The sequence below is a fragment of the Anopheles merus genome, chromosome 3R (assembly GCF_017562075.2).
Source record: "Anopheles merus strain MAF chromosome 3R, AmerM5.1, whole genome shotgun sequence".
NCBI classification, from domain to species: domain Eukaryota; kingdom Metazoa; phylum Arthropoda; class Insecta; order Diptera; family Culicidae; genus Anopheles; species Anopheles merus.
Window position 1 is genome coordinate 10,757,600 of NC_054084.1, and position 16,540 is coordinate 10,774,139.

The 16,540-nt window shown below is 46.8% G+C and overlaps 7 protein-coding genes across 7 annotated transcripts; 4 read left to right on the forward strand and 3 right to left on the reverse strand.

The window, feature by feature from the left end:
• The first annotated feature begins 834 nt into the window (after positions 1–834).
• On the forward strand, positions 835–2,297 carry LOC121596628 (transcription factor SFL2-like). The gene is made up of 2 exons (XM_041921727.1): positions 835–1,245; positions 1,315–2,297. Exons 1-2 carry the CDS (start codon positions 1,240–1,242, stop codon positions 2,053–2,055), a joined length of 747 nt encoding a protein of 248 aa, XP_041777661.1. The 5' UTR covers positions 835–1,239; the 3' UTR covers positions 2,056–2,297.
• A 3,810-nt stretch (positions 2,298–6,107) lies between these two features.
• On the forward strand, positions 6,108–6,823 carry LOC121596569 (adult cuticle protein 1-like). The gene is made up of 2 exons (XM_041921623.1): positions 6,108–6,213; positions 6,280–6,823. Exons 1-2 carry the CDS (start codon positions 6,208–6,210, stop codon positions 6,649–6,651), a joined length of 378 nt encoding a protein of 125 aa, XP_041777557.1. The 5' UTR covers positions 6,108–6,207; the 3' UTR covers positions 6,652–6,823.
• A 354-nt stretch (positions 6,824–7,177) lies between these two features.
• Positions 7,178–8,035, forward strand: LOC121596908. The gene is made up of 2 exons (XM_041922298.1): positions 7,178–7,374; positions 7,449–8,035. The coding sequence occupies exons 1-2, from the start codon at positions 7,276–7,278 to the stop codon at positions 7,935–7,937; spliced, it is 588 nt and encodes a 195-aa protein (XP_041778232.1). The 5' UTR covers positions 7,178–7,275; the 3' UTR covers positions 7,938–8,035.
• LOC121596907 lies at positions 7,981–8,577 on the reverse strand. Its single transcript, XM_041922297.1, has 2 exons — positions 8,522–8,577; positions 7,981–8,420 (listed from the first exon to the last, which is right to left on the reverse strand). Exons 1-2 carry the CDS (start codon positions 8,525–8,527, stop codon positions 8,100–8,102), a joined length of 327 nt encoding a protein of 108 aa, XP_041778231.1. The 5' UTR covers positions 8,528–8,577; the 3' UTR covers positions 7,981–8,099.
• A 2,503-nt stretch (positions 8,578–11,080) lies between these two features.
• On the reverse strand, positions 11,081–11,906 carry LOC121596738 (adult cuticle protein 1-like). Its single transcript, XM_041921940.1, has 2 exons — positions 11,831–11,906; positions 11,081–11,696 (listed from the first exon to the last, which is right to left on the reverse strand). Exons 1-2 carry the CDS (start codon positions 11,834–11,836, stop codon positions 11,295–11,297), a joined length of 408 nt encoding a protein of 135 aa, XP_041777874.1. The 5' UTR covers positions 11,837–11,906; the 3' UTR covers positions 11,081–11,294.
• Positions 11,907–12,963: 1,057 nt separating this feature from the next.
• LOC121596674 (adult cuticle protein 1-like) lies at positions 12,964–13,690 on the forward strand. The gene is made up of 2 exons (XM_041921808.1): positions 12,964–13,059; positions 13,138–13,690. Exons 1-2 carry the CDS (start codon positions 13,054–13,056, stop codon positions 13,492–13,494), a joined length of 363 nt encoding a protein of 120 aa, XP_041777742.1. The 5' UTR covers positions 12,964–13,053; the 3' UTR covers positions 13,495–13,690.
• An 877-nt stretch (positions 13,691–14,567) lies between these two features.
• Positions 14,568–15,245, reverse strand: LOC121596406 (keratin-associated protein 19-2-like). Its single transcript, XM_041921311.1, has 2 exons — positions 15,136–15,245; positions 14,568–15,070 (listed from the first exon to the last, which is right to left on the reverse strand). The coding sequence occupies exons 1-2, from the start codon at positions 15,139–15,141 to the stop codon at positions 14,705–14,707; spliced, it is 372 nt and encodes a 123-aa protein (XP_041777245.1). The 5' UTR covers positions 15,142–15,245; the 3' UTR covers positions 14,568–14,704.
• Positions 15,246–16,540: the final 1,295 nt, after the last annotated feature.

Below are 16,540 nucleotides of genomic sequence, written 5' to 3' on the forward strand. Positions count from 1 at the left end.
CGCACTCCGATCGGTCCGATCGGGCTTCCTGCAATGCTGTCTGCACGAGTGCAGTGCGACGGCAAGCGAGGAACCCAAACCGCTCAACCCAAACACCAAAACGAGAAGGCAGCAAACTGCTCCACCAGGGCTTGGGACAAAGCCTCGCAACGGCGGTCGGACAATGGACGGGCACCGTGCCGCTGTCCAAGAAGGGAAAACTTGTTTCGATCGTTCAGATCGTTCCGCCCAGCCGCCCGTATGGTTGGATCCCGTGCTCCATTCCCAGCGCTGCCTGGGGTATGAAGTAATTGGTAGATCAAATGCTGCCCATACGGCCCTGTTCGCACACTGACGCACAAGTGCTCCTGTGGGGTTGTGTTCTTTTACAGGCGTCAGGTACGTCAGGTCCTTGCAAAGGTGGACCAGTATTGCAGCGAAACAGCAACAGCACCAATGGAGGCACCAAACCCTTGCCGTACGTTATTGGTACGCGGGCTGCATTAAGTAATCCACTGATTAAACAATCGTTCCCGCGCACGTTCATTTCTGCGCACACTGCATCTGAATAAGGAAACTGGAAGCTGGACAGTTTGGCGACACCTTCGACAGCACTGTCCCGTCATCAAATACAGCCCGTTCTTGCACAACAACAAATTCCAAATGCACGGATATCCGTTGACAGCACCTAGCCGGTCATGAATAAACGATGACGATTATTACAGTTTTGTTTTAAGAAGTACAACAACACAACCGTTGAGACACGATCGAGTCACGGCGCCATTGGATCGTGCAATTTTATCGACCGATAACGACTTCAAATCAATCTCGCTTTGACAAGGCTTTCCTCGTCCGTTTTTTGTTGAAGGAAATCCTAAGCCATATTGCGTTTGCGTCCACCTCCGTACGGCTCAAAGCCGTGTGGAATCGACCGAAACTTCAAGCGTGGTGGCACCACCTGCCCGAGAGCCGTTTTCACCGTTTGCTGCGCGATCACTACCGATGGTGCGACCTAGAAAGTGACCATTAGCTGTCCACCAGCGACACCGTGATGACCTTCCAGCGAACTCTAAACACTCCCACTACACACGAGCACGCGTGCTCGGAATGATGAGAAGATTTCGCAATTTTCCAATCGGCGTGAAAAAGCCACACGTCATATAAAACTGATCGGCCGTTGATTTTTCCAATCAAAACCGTGTCGGGTGAGTTAGTGCGAGGAGCGTTTGGCTGCAGTGCGTGATCCTCTATCAATACATCATGAAGGTGAGGAGCAGATCAGTTTGGTAAAGTGGAGGGTTGAAACTAAAACGCCAAGTGCTTCGATTGTTCCAGGTTCTGATAGCAGCAGTGTCTGTTCTAGCACTTGCCAGTGCTCAACAGTTGATCGATCCGTCGTACTACAACGAAGGTTTGGTGCAGTACAACGACTGGCAGCCCATCGTTGGCCCGAATGTAGTGAATCCATACGCCGTTCCGCAGCTCCTACCAGCTCAGCAGTATCCATTTGTCCAGCCTGTACCGGCCGCACAGCTTCCACCAGTTCCTGTGCCATTCCCAGCTCAATATCCGCTACCGTATGCTGGCCAGTATCCTTTCCAGCTCCCGATTCAGGTGCCTCAACCGCAAGTGCCTCAACAGCAACAACTGCTGCCAGGACTGGTTGTACCTCCGTACGCCAACGTACAGCAAGTCGGTGCCCCTCAAGTGCAGGTCGTACGCCACGGACTTCCACACTCGGATGCGACAGCCGTTTCTTACTCCTCGCTAAACTACGGTAACAACAACAATGCCCAGCCAGCGGTACTCCCAACGCCACCAGCGGTCGTCGCAGCTCCAGCGCCATCTAGCGGTGTGAACAGCGGATCGGCTGGCCCAGTAACGTCCGGTGCAAGTGGTGCGACAGTGGTGAAGGACATTGCCACCTTCGGCACGGAGTATGGTACTGGGGCGGACAAGTCACCGGTCGCGCGGTACGAGGCCATTAACGCCGGCTCGGTACACGTTGCACCGCTGCCGGGACACACCGTCGACCAGAAGCTGATCGCACCCGGCACCACCGAACAGAAGCTGTAGATGGCTTCCAGCCGGTTTTAGCGCCTTTTAATCGTACCCATAAATCGGTTCGTGGTTCCGTTTGCTAGCGAAATTGATGTTGCTGTAGTGCTGTAAACAAATAAAGCTACATGGTAATAAAATTAACAGTAAGATGATGAATTCTTGATGCAGTGGTATCTTGGAACGATCATCAGGCTTGTGTGACGAAGTTGTTTGGGTGCTATATTTATTTCATGATCGATGTTTGAAATGCCTAAAAGCAGGAATATTGTCTTAAATACTATGAATAACGTGAAGTATTCTAATAAATAATCTGAAAATACACACTAATTACAATATTAACAAATCGTCAATATGTTGGCCCTTGCTAGAAGCTTCTAACAAGATCCGCCCATGCGTCTCACGACACATTCAACGATCATTTCGTCAGCACTAAACCGAGCAACCAGCACAACAACCAATTACGCGAGCCGAACGCGTTCTTTAGTCGCATGCGAGAACACGTTCCATCTGTTCCTGGTCCAATAAATAACCCTAAAATGAAAGTAAAAATGCCTCCTTGAACTCACGTATGCAAATCAATCCCGCATTCCGCATCCCAGCCCCACCAAGCTATTGCTCATTCCCGAGGATCAATGTTTCAAAGTCCAATATTGCAGGCTTAAAACAAACCTCACTCGCCAGACGAAATTCCCAACCACCTGTGGCGATGCACTCCTACACACTCCAACGATCAACGACCAGGGTAGACGCTAGATCATGCCTCCGTTTAGGCGTCATTTCCTTGTGCTCTACTTCTCGATCGCGCCGTTCGTGAGTGTGCAAAGTTTTTCGAGTACCCACCAGTGTTCGATCGATCAGATTACATCAGCCCAATCCCAACAGTCTATCTGTGCACGGACGCAGGCAGTTTGGCGGTTACACTACGGCGCAAAAACACACGATATTCGGTGTTCCCGGCACGCGAGCATGATATTTTGAAATTTCGTTTTCTCGCTGTGTACATTTCATTGCACCTTGCGACCTGTATTAGCGTCTGGGATTGGGAAGGTATATGCCTTCCTACATTCTTGTGATTCCACGGGCAAGGGACAACGAGTGAGCAAAGGGGAAAGATCATGCAGACTGGTCAGTTCGATTTGATTCGATGGTGCAATACAGGGAAATATCGGAAAAATTGCTCCAATCACCGTCAGACGGTTCTGCTTGCGGTGCCGTATTGTTGTCGATCGAAATCAAACTGGGAAAACATGCCTAGCATTAAAAAGGGGGTTGAAACGATTGATTGGGTCGTTTATTGGGGAAATAATTTCTGGTTAACCCTTATAATGACAGCATACTTTTCCCGGTATGTAAAATTGGGGACCTCGTACGATATTATACCCATGAAGTAACACCTTCCGATTAACACGATAGTGTAAACAATATTAAAAAATATTATTATTAGCGTCATTAATCATAAAACCATCCTACTTGTCAATTAAGGGTTTAGCAATCCAACTCATGCAGTGGATTTGGGTTCCCTTTTCAGCCCCCTATCAACGTTGGCGTGGGTGGGTGTTAATGCCGTCTAATTTAATTTCGCCATCGAAACCGTTTGCCCGATTACACTTTACCCTCTCCGGTCACAGTCGTACATATGTGTGTGCGCATTTAGCAGTCACGCTCCATCCCCACCGTTGCTCGAAGCAGGGAGGTAATTTACCACGCGCCTTCCAAAAATCGACGCCCCTACTTCGTAAAGCCCGTTACGGGTGACGAGCTTTACTGCCGGAGAAAAACGCACTGAAGCACAGAGAGCGAGAGTGGGAGAGTAAAAACTGGCCCAAATAATAAAAAAAAACCACCACCACCCCAAGATAGCCACGGGGTTGATACAAAAAAAATGCGCTAAACAACCCCCGCCAGATGTAAAAGCGAAAGCCATCCGCGTTCCAGCCCAGCGCAGAAACACGCGCGAACGACAAACGCGATCAGCGCGTGCTCTCGATCGTCAAGATCAATGTCACATTCCAGCGCAAGATGCTGGCGCTAAGCGGCCCCAAGGGAAGGGTGCCACAGTGGTAGAGGGCAGCAGCAGCAGCAGTAGTACCTTTTTCAAGTGCTGCGAAAACGGTGCACCTTTGGAAGCGGGAAGTGGAATGTACCAGAACTACCGCTTGCCTGTTTTTCGAGCGCCTTCACGGCTTACTCACTGCAGATCAATGGCTTTGCATTTCAGCGTATGGCGTGCATGGTGGTGCAGGCGTTGGTATTTTCTTATTTAGTTTGTGCGTTTTTTTACCTCGTAGCATTATCGTGAGCAATAAAACTTGTCCAGCCGCTCAACCGTGCAGGGTGTCCGAGTGGGTCGAGCAGATTTACGAGGGATTTGTTTTTTTTCGTTTTTTCGTTCTTGTTTGGGTTTGTAACTACAATTCCTTGCACATTTGTCGTACTACGCCTTAAGCATGAAGTATGCGGCTCGTAAGAAAAGGTATTAGCTCGGAAAAATACAGTCAGCCGAACAATTAATCGTTCGCTGTACCGATTTGTAGCGGCGGTTGTTGAAATATTGGCGCAAAATGCTTTGGCGTCTTTGGAGCTCGAGATGTTAAGCTTTTTGTCAAATTGAGGCTCAAGAATGAAAAAAAGATCAGTTGCAGCATTAAAGCGTATAGTTAAGTCTTTATCAGGGTGGTTATATGGGACATGGGGCAGCCAGTTTAGTTTCCCTTGATGCGCTTTAACTGTCTACATGTCAATCATAAAGATATATAGAGACATAATTGTAGTGGACCTTACAATGCTAATAGTACACGGCTGGTCTAACTATGAAGTAGTTTCAATACCATACATCTACTTAGTGGTTAAGGTCAATAGCAGAAAGAATAACACAAAGCACTTGGAAGCATTAATACCTAGTTAGAACGTGCTCCACAACTGCCGTAAAGAATGTGGCACACTACGTGGTATATTTTGTTGCACTTTAGAGCCATAATAGGACTTTGTGATATTTTGTTGAATATTTCTAGGTTCCGATGAACATTATAAAATGATCTTAACAAGGATCTTCAGTGATCAGTTTTGACTTGATCTTTAAGAAGTTGTTGAGATACAATGGAGAGATACTGAGGGAAAAATGGATTCACAGCTTCATTCCAACCAATTTAGCAGAGACACTTCATTGTTCTAATGAGACCTCTTGATCCTTGATTGTTCTGAAATCCGAAAAGTTTTAGCAGCTTTTGATTGCAATTTTCAAAAATTTGACAAACTTGTTATCAGGAAGATATCTGTAGATTTTATTTCCGATTTTTTTCAAGGTTTCTGTATTTCCATTTTCTTCTAGAGAATGGATAACCACACAAAACTCCAAATAAAACCAGTAACCTGACGGCTCCAAACAATCCAAACAAACTACCCATGGCAGAACAATTGAATTCTGCTTTTATAGCACTTAGCGATAACGGTGTTTCTCCCTTACAATGGCCAAGAATTGCAAATAAACCAGATTGTTGTAGCATCTGGTTTCTAAGGTGTGCCTATAAAGTGTTTCCAATCTGTCCAGCCACAGAATCGTCAAGATATCAACAGAGATTTTAGAATTCCGACGTCATCAATCGGTGTTAGAATACATTTCGCCTGCCGCCCCACATGGCAATACCAAACCCAGCCAGCTGATGTCGCGTTACATCACACACTTCCTTACGTCGTCCGATCAGATGTCTCGGCGTCTGTTCTGACGCGTGGCACGGTACAAGCCCCACCGTCAGCGGTACTTGTATGTAATGTATGCTAATAATTATTGTAATCTAATTCCACCGCCAAACCCTGCTGGATTGAACCGGTCCTAAAATGGAGCGTCCCATCTCGTGCACCGCACGGTCACTTCAAAATGCTGATGAAATGTTCTGCCAAGTTTGAGCGATATACATACGGCTCGGGGGGGGGGGGTAATTAATTCAGCATCTTTGCCGGCCAACTGCCCCCGTGTGGAAATCTTCTTCCCTAGGAGCACCCTAGCCAGATAGGTCCCCTCTATCCCCAGGGGTTAGATATAAATACAAGACTCATAGTACCGTAGATCATCAGAGTCTGAACTGCAGTGTCGAACGAAGTGTGTTGCAATTGCAAGTTAAAAGCCTCCGTTTTCCTCGTGTTTTAGTGCTCTACTCCAAAGATATCACCATGAAGGTATGTATTGATGGAGCTACAATCAGCAAAGGATTATTAGGTACAACAACGCCCATCTTTTCACAGTGCATCGCAGTTCTCGTGCTTGCCGCGACCGCGCTGATCGCTGAAGGATCAGTAATTCCGCTTGCTCTTGCACCGGGATATGCGTTCGCGCTCCCTGCAGGACTTACCGTTCCCGGTGCAACCGTGATCCAGTCTAACCCACCGCCAACGGTCGTCCATGCCCTGCCGGCACCGGTTGCGGTAGATGTCAACGGAACGCCTACCCTTCTGCTGGCACCATCTCCCCTCGGACCGACCGTTGTTGCGCTTGCTCCAGCACCGGGAGCGACAGCCGTTTCGGCAACGCGTGGCGCTGTTCACGTGGCCCCACTGCCAGGACATTCCGTGTCGCAGACGCAGCTGAACCTGGCCCCTGCTCCAGGATCCGAATAGATCGCCGCGCTCGCGCGCATGTGTTCTGAGTGATGCTTGTCCAACCGGGAGCCGTGCCTGCTTAGTCAAACTTGTTCGTATTATGGCACGCGGTTAGGACGAGCTTGTATTACCGAAACTCTGCCGAATTTATTTTAAATCTGCAAATAAATCCATAATTCAAGCAAACAGAGCGATCTTTTCGACGTAATAGATCATTAGCGAGGCTCCTCATTCATGCAACATTCCCATTAGACTCCATCTTACCTTTGTTTTCGTGCAGAAAACAAACTCTAAACTATCTTATCTTTCCCGACAACATTCACCAACACACATAGTATGGCGCTACACTCCAGTTGTGGGTCAAGTTTACGCATAACTTTCACCCTCGGCTGAACTTGGCATGGGTAGGTATCGCGCCCAACATCTTCCACCTCGCAACCTCAAACTCACACTGACACAGACATACAAACACACGCGCAAAAGGTTCACCATGTTCCACCTGTTTTATGATGCACTCGCATGGACCACCGACGCAGATCCAGATTGCGTAAGGATCAATTGCGCAGACGCATCCGCTTTACACACTGGGCCACTGTGATTCGACATTTCTTTCGTTATAAAACAAGATCACCAGCGTTGAGGATGATCCACTTTGTGTTTGACCGCTCGGCACGGTACCCACATTCGAAGGGGCTTTTCTCTCTGAAGACACACAGCCGCCCATCACAAGAAACCATGCAGGTAAGATACTCTTTACTGACACTTTGCTTGGTTCACTTCACTGACACCGTTCGATTTTTCCTTTTTTTTTACAGCTCTTTGTAGCAGTTTTGTTGTGTGTTGTCGTTACAAACTGTGCGGCACACTCCACCAACCTGGCACTCTTCACACCGTACGTACCGGTACACCCGCTCGATGAAGGATACTTCCCACGGACCCGCTATTTCGAGAACTTGGAAACGGACCTTCTACAGGAACATCCGATTGTGCGCTTTCCCGACACTACACACTCACATCCTTACTTTCCCACGGAACCACTGCCGCACTTCCCACACCAACAGTCGCACCCACAGCAATACTTTCACCAGCCCACCCAACACCAGCAGGATCTGTTCCTGCCCGACGATCGATACCTTAGCTTTATCGCTCCCTCCTCGTCGCTCGTGGCGTACGTCCCGGTGCACCGTGGTAAGCCGGGCCCCTGGGCAGTGCCGAACGTGTTCATCAAGGGCCAAGGCTACAGCACCAACCACTACGTTGCACCGGCGCTCATGAAGAAGGTTCTCGCACAGGACCCACGCTAATGCCTGAAAGCTTCTCAAACAAATCAACGCAAATCAGTTACCAGCCAGTGTTGTGTTCCGGTGGGAGAGTTCTGCGAGAAATACAGCTGTTTATTGACTAAGTTTTAAGTGAACAGTGTTGCGTGTGTTTTATGTACGAGTGTGTGTGTGTGTGTGTGTGTTCTAGTACGTCCCCGGTGGACCGTCCAGGTTGTATTGGAACTGTGAAATCGAATGTCCTGGAAGTGGTGCTATATGAACAGCGCCTCGTGTTGCGGCGATCGACATCGCGCCAGGATATTCCGCCAGCTGCGCTGCCACAACAGGAATGATTGGGACGGGCTCGTTGTACGGTTGGATTGGGGTGTGATCGTGCCACGGTCCGAGTGGATAGAAGTAAGGCCATCCTTCCAGCGACAAACCGGGAAACGATGCGTCCATGCGGCCCACAAACGATGACATGATACCGATTGCTAGTGCAATTCGGAGCACTCTGCTGTAGGGCTTTGTTTCGGAAGGAAGGAAACCAATTGAGAACGTCACTTGAGCACAAACACTACACGTTTTCCGGTAACTTTTGCTTGTTTCTTCGGTCGAATACTTACATCCATCGGTGTTGCTTTGCTGCTGCTACTCCGGCGTTCTGTCCCGAACTGGACGAGGAAATGAGTTAAAGTAACAATTCTAACTTCTTGTCCATAGCCTTTTATACCCTTATGAAGTTTCCGTGGTTTTGTTTGCTTTGATTAGAGAACTAGGCCGCCTCCCACAAGTGGACGACCTACAGAACCAGAATGTGACATTGTATAAAAAAAAAAGCAACCACAACAACAAACGGCAGCCCGACCCGACCAGCATGCACCCATTTTTATGGCAATGTGGCTTTATTTTTCTTCCATTACCCGTAGACTCCAGGATATGGACTCCACCCAAGTTCACGCTTCGGGGCAGGGTTTAGTTTGCAAATGTGCAAGCCGTACGGCTAGAACATTGCACGCCGCCACAATCAATCCGTGGGGTGTCTTTTAATTTCTAGTGCACATTTCTAGGTCCATTTCTAGTTTCCCGCCCCGGCTTGACATTGGTCCGCCACGCTATATATCCCGGCGGTAGAACAAGAACCAAACACAAAACGGCTGCGCAAGTTCACAGTCAATCGGGACAGTATGCTCGGCTGGTGCCTTTTCTCACTTCCATTAATCGATAGCTTGGCCCACGCGCGACAAACCAGTGCTTATGATTTGGTGCCCAACGTGCAGTTGCTACCAATAGCCTGCTTTCCCCCTGTCGTTGAACCGTTCTTTATCGGCATTAGTCATGCCGGGGCTGGCGACAGGCGGCTGGGCGTTAAGCTTTCACACCTTCGGCGGCTCCACTCAAGAAGGAAGTTACATGGGTTGTGTTTTTAATCTGAAAGAACTGGAACAACACAAGCCCCTCACAATGCAAACTGAAGTGCAATGCCTTTTGAGGGGCTCGAGATCCGTGTTGCACACGTGTGGGAGTTTAATGTGACAAACGGTGTCAACAGAACATGTGCTTAGAACGAGAATTAAACCATTCTGAAAACCTAACGTTAGATGACTCATTTTAAGTAACAACTATCGATCATATTTTACATTTGAATCAGCTTTTTGTGTATTTCATACAATGCTTTAACCATGGTTTATTCTTACCGATAACAACGCAACTGCTATCAAGATTTGTTACGGTTCATACTAAGGTCGTTTGCGCTAGTAGAACTAGATCCAGTGTTACTTGTTTGTGACTCAGCACACAGTTCCAATGCAGGCAGGAGTACTGGTTTTCTTTCCGTCAATACCTTGGCGTTACAGTTTACAATTTACGTCGAGTCCTTGTTAAGGTAGTCTGCAGTGTCCGGGTGCGATTAGAGACAGTAACAGTATCGGGAGGTTGCTTGTAGTTTAAGATATTCAGTGTTATACTGATACCTACAAGCTACACATATACTACTTATAGGATCTAGATCATAATATAGAGTGCAATTTACTATTATTTGTACGGAATTGAAGATTGACATAATAAATCGTAAAGAAACGCTATGAACACAACCAAAAGTTCTTCCATGGTGATTATACTCAATATAAACCTGTCTTAATCAATCAATTCTCCGACACTAGAAGAGGATCATCGGGAAAATGAGGGGCAACTTGTTCCATACTGGATCTGAACTCAACGCTCATTACCAAGCAGATGTTGACCTTACTTCCAATTACTTGTGCCTTTTCTATTAATAAACTTCGAGCTTCACTTGACACCCAGATATTTTAAGCTGCTTCAATCATTTGTTATTCATATGGAACAGCCCAGATCCATCACATTACTTTATGAACTATACAAGGTTCATAAAGCTATAACCAACTTATAGCTAGAACTGCTTGATTTACTTTTAGACCAAACCATGGTTTAGGTCGGTCAGGATTGTCAATTCAATCCATCCTTCCTTGTTGATATGTTAAACGTCCTGACAGTCGATTTCGCTTGACGGATAGTGTTAGCACTCCGTCTCAGTTCCATATCCTTTCACGAGAAAGTACGACAGCGATAGAAAATAAAGGGTACATTATGCCGTACAGCGATCATCTTATGGTATTGAAAGAGAGTTATCGATCGTAAGTCAACTTAACACAGTCACTGCTGTTTGTGTTTGAAGTACTAGTTTTGCTTCTAAAGCACTAATTGTAAGTCTTAATGAATGCATATAATTACTTGAATACGATACTTCTAATGTTCACTTGACTGGATCACCAAGCAGCCAATAAATGTAATGCAGTCCGATACATTGTTAACTACCTTAATTAGCATACGACATGCCGTGATGCTTTATTGAACCAAACCCTTAGCCGGACAGAACGACTTGCTTACCTTGGTAGCGTGAGAAGTAATACAGTGACATGATCAGTAGATGAACAGTAGATCACGAACAAACAAACCATTCCTGTTCTATTAATAAGCATAATAGCAAATAATGATCGTCTTCTGTGACATTCTACCATACAAGGCTCTTCTTGCTCCAATTGACGGTATAGTGAACTCCGTTTGACAAAATCTCACGAGGATCGAGATCATCCTCACTTGGCACTTTCGATTTAATTTTCTTTCAAAATTGATCCCAAAATAAATTGTGCATCTAGTTATAATGAGAAAAATGAAACCAATTTTGGTTTGTTCGTTTTATTCAAACACACACACACGCGCGTTCCAGGTCCGAATGAAGTGGGGGGTCGAACGATGTAACTCTACCATTCAAATCGGGATAGCGTAACTTTAGAACAATATAGCGATAGACGACAGATGGTAAGAGATAGAATGTTCCAGAGCACCCGAACCGGGGGCACACTGACTAGGTGGGATGGCTTAGAGCGTGCCAGGGGCCGGGGCCAGGTTCAGCTGCTGCTGGGAGACGGCATGTCCAGGCAGGGGCGCGACATGCACAGCACCTCGGGTAGCAGTGACGGAGGTGGCTCCAGGGACGACTCCAGCATGGTGAGCGACCGACGCAGCTGGGGCATGCGGAGCGGCCAAGATGGCAGCATGGGGAGCGGCCAGGATGGCAGCGTGCGGCGCGGCCAGGATGGCAGCATGCGGAGCGTAAGCAGCGTGGATGGCGGCGTGCGAGATCGCACCGTACGGGTGGGCCAGCACATTCGACTGGATGACGGTCGGGGCGGCCAGATGACCGTAAGGCCAGCCACCGTACGGCAGGAGTCCAGCTTCCGAAACGACGGCCAGGGCCAAGATGACTGCAGCTACCATGCACTGTGGGTTGGGGAAGGAACAAAAGTAAGTTAGTGGATTTTGGGAAATTTTGATATTTTTTCCAAAAAATATTGAAAGTTTTTGTTTTAATGACGTAAACCGTCTACAAAACACTCCGTTTTGGCAAAACGTACCTTCATTTTGGTGGTTTTGGTATGGGAGCGGTTGTTTCGGGTGGTTACTTTGGAACGGTTGTGGAGGTTATGATGCCTTACCGAGGACCGCCTGCCGGTTTTTATACGGAAACTCCTGCCTGCCTAAACCAACGGCGACCGATCAGATACCGGCCGCCAACGGTACGCCTCGACCTCGGTACCGTTTGGCGCGCATGTGCACCCGGTGCAATTGTGCATGTGCATGATCTCCCACCACCAACAACACCTTGCGAACACCAGCGTCATGCGGGGTGCAGTTGAGAATAAGGTACATACACACACAACAACAAAAAACAACAACATGGGTGCAATACTAAGCCGGCGCACTCATTGAGCGACACCAACAACACCCTGGCAAAGCTTTTTCCTATATACACCAGCGGTATGTTCTTTCACTTTGGCCCGATCGCGAACCCGAAGGTCCCACTCGAGAGCACCCCGGCAGCTCTAGAATGCGGACACATGCGGTGGGGCCATTTGACCATATGCTCGAAACTAATGCTCGATTTACATACGCGCGTACACTTCTGGCCGGCGAAGACTTGCGCGATTGACGTACGCGATTTGCTATGTACTGGACCTGGTGCGCTTTGCGCCTTAACCCAAACGGATCACTGAACTTGAAAAAAGGCGGGCAATTGTCCCCAACTCTCACCGAACGATTTGCTCGAGTAGTTACAGCGATAGTGTCTGTGTTACATCAGAATTTACCGACGGGTGGGTTCTTTCACTTCCTTCTATACCTCAAAACACCGACGCCATCGTCCATCTGGGTCCACCAGCTGCCAGCTGAGCTATGTATTCTTGTACAGGGTGCAGGCATCGTGGAATGTGGAGCATTAGCGCGTGGGGCTTTCGTCGGTGGATGAGAGGTCGCGCCGGACCATTAATTGCTCGATAGGTTAGGGTTTGCGGGTTAGCAATCGCGGCGGTAAAAGTGTAACCGCGATCGTACGGAACGCGATCGAGCGGCGTGGTTGTTTGCCTCTTCGTACCATGTCCTTCCTGGAGTTGGACCACCGTTCTGGCGCATGGCTCCAGAGCATTCTCGGGAGCTGACGTTGGACGGTGCAGGTATAAAACCCATACCAAACGCTCGGAATAGTATCACAATCAGTCCAAGCGTTCGATCGAACAGATCTCCAGCAAGAGTAATTCAGTGTTCAGTAGCACCAAACCAAACACCACCCAACTCAATCATCATGAAGGTGGGTTCCTTCGTCCTGGATGGGACGCAACACTCTCACCTTCGAGCGCACTAACGCTCCCGCTCTATATTATCACAGGTCGCCGTTGTTGCCGTTGTTCTCGCCCTTGCCGTCGTCTCGGAGGCTGGTGTGCTTCCGTGGGGCTGGCCATACGCTGGACTTCCGGCCGCTTACCCGGTTGCTGCGTGGCCACCGGCAGCCATTCATGCCGCCTACCCAACGTACGCTCACCCTGGCGCTTATCTGGCCGCCCCGCACGCTGCCATCCTGGCCGCTCCGCATGCCCCAGCTGCCTCGGTTGCTCACCATGCCGGTGTTGTCCCTGGAGCCACCTCGGTCACTGCCACCCGTGGTGCTGTGCATGTCGCGCCTCTGCCTGGACATGCTGTCTCTCAGCAGCAGCTGAACCTGGCCCCGGCCCCGGGAACCATCTAAGTCCGAGTACACCCAGACCGCACCCAAACATTCAACCGGAACTCATCATCCCACACCGTGTGCAAATCCGCTGAACAAGTGATAACATACTCATTAGCTGTTAAGTAGTTCGTTCGTTTGCGATCTGTTTTCGTTTCCACTGCATTCATGCAAAGTGCTTGAATAAAGGCAATAATGCAAAGCATTTTATAAAAAATAACACATTTTGAGTTTTTTTTTTACTTAGAGTTGAGTCGTATCATAACTGAAGTAGTAATATTTTCTTGAAATCAGGACATCTTCAACATCTTAAGTAGATCTTCAACATCTTAAGTAGATCTTCAACTCAGACCATTTACTGATGTAAAATATGAGAACTTTTCTAGAAGAAACATATGTTTAACGCTATTTACTCACAATGTCTCCACTTTTAACCCAAAAGTTGTTCATATAAAGCTTCGCAATAAACAGGAATCCTCTTGAATTCCTATCCGTTTACATGTATATATGCTAGTAATATTCATAATAAGACATTTTTTGGTGTCCTGATAGTAAAATCATGAACAGACTTATGGTTAAAATGCCAATTATGGTTCGATTCCCATCTGAACCATTTTTCCATAGCATGGGTTGACTTTGCAATTCAGTTGCATTCAGCTCCTCTTCCCGTAGCATGGGCTAAGTTGCAAATTGACGTTGATGACATATGGGCGGCTCCGTCAGATCGAAAGACTAAACAACATGCCCGTCATGGGTTCAAACCTCATATGGGCCGTCCTCCCGTATCAAGACTGCTGCGTGGTACTGGAAAAGTCTCGAAAGCCTGTATATGCCGACATGTGCACATAGAACGCTATGCCAAATAGAATACATAATGGCAAAAAGATCGCGTAGGAAGCTATCCTAACAAGAAGTTGGAGACTAAAATAATCGTTTAGAACTTTTTGAAGACATGCCTAAAATAAACTAGATAAACTTTTTTTAATTACATGCACAATTGCTTGGTTTTTATTTTATTTAATTTTTTTTGTAAAATTAGTTCTTTCTCATATTGACTTTAGAAAAAAAATAATTTTAGAAAAAAAAACATAATATTTTAATGTTGCTTTTGCTGATTTATTTTAAAACTGTTTTTTTTATACAAATTCTGTTTGTCTGTACATTATTTTCCTGTTTCCAGGTTGCTCCGGTTGTCCATTTGTTCGATTGTGCCACAAACACATCCCACCACTTACAGGTAGTACTTCGACGGCAGCACCTTCCCGTAGCCCAATCCGTAGCCGTAACCGGCACCGTAGCCATATCCGGCACCGTAGCCGTAACCGCCATAGCCGTAACCGCCATAGCTCACCACCTTAGCCGGTGCGGCGTACGAAACGACTTTGTTGACCAGTGGGTAGCTGTTGTACACCGACGGATAGGCGTACCTGGCGGTGGCCAGCGGCAGCACCGACTTGCCGTACAGTCCGTACGATGGGTATGCGACCGAGGTCGTCACCGGCCAGGTCGAGCCGTATCCAACCAAGCCACCACCGTACGGCAGGTAGGAAGCTTCAGCGACGGCCAGCAGAACCAGAGCGATCGATGCAATGAAGACCTAGACAAAAGAGGAAATGGAAACTGAATCCTTCGGGATCTACTTCTTGCAAACTGATCGCTTACCTTCATGATGATGGTTGTTGATTAGAGTTAGTTTGGAAGCTAGCTTGGAAGCAAATGTGCTGCAGACGATGTTGCTCGAGGCTGTTTGATGCCTTACCGTTGGCAGAAGTGCGGTTTTATACTGTCTCGATGTTCTCGTTTCCAGCCATGGTGTCTTCTTCACCGTTTGCTTATCATGAAGAACAGTGAGAGGAACTTCAGAATATGTTAGCGCCACACCACATTCACTTCGGCTATACGCACCCAGTGCTGAAATTATACCACCCAAAAGGACGTTCGCAGTAGCGCGTGAAGGACGCACGGGTGAATCCGTGTTAGAAATCCACAATCCAAAACAGCACTTCCGATCGCTTAGACACGCGTGGTTGACGAAAGTGAGAGCACCAACAGGCAGGTGGATTTATCTGCATGAGAATGTTTGATTTAGTGATGGCTGGACGATTCCGTCTACTGACCGAGGCCTTTCGGGTCGTAAATTAATATAATTCAATTTGTTTGACCTATCTTTTAGATCAGTTTATTGGGCTGGTTAGAAATGACAGGTTGATTATAATGTGCTTTATTACAGTTTGTGATTTTTGCTTGCTCTGATCGCTGCGATCATCGGACTTGTTTGCTTTTCATAGCTTGTTCACACATTTTAGCAGACGTGTACCGACATATTTTAATGTGTTAAGTACTATTGAGATCCTCCTGAATAATAAAAAAATTAAAAGGTACTATTGAGAGAAGAGCTTTCAAAGCGTATTCAGTCAATTAGTTTTAATGACATGTTATCTCTTATTCTTTCATTTATAGTGAGCCGTGAATAATAGTGTTGATTTCAATAACCGATCATTTTCAAAAGCTTCTTCTACATGGCGTAACGTTCTACGCGAATTTTTTGAGAAAAAATAGATATGGAAATAATTTGAAATAACTAATAACTAACCACAAAGTTTTAAATTATCGCTCTTATCTGTCAAGCTTTAAGAGGTTTATCTTCATTTGGCGCCAAAACTGTTGTCAGTATACGCCTGCCATAAGCCACAAATGGACATCTATTACAGTTATGGCTGACTATGACTTATTTATTTACTTTAAGCAGCATACTATGTATCTACACACTATTTGATATTTGATATTTGATATTTATTTGTTAAATTCAACGGGTCTTATTAGGCCCTCTCGAAACGAGGTTACATAAAAGCTATACACAATTATAAACATAAACTTAAACGCAGTTAAAATAAATTAACATAGAGTAGGCCGCACGGCACGAATACAGTTCATACACACGGCACGCGACATGTGAAGTTGGTGACGATCACAAACGACATTTATATGTTCTGCGTATATTTGCTCTATATTCTCTGCAAATAGAGAGCCGATCAGATAGTTAGGGACTTTAGCTCATGACGGACAG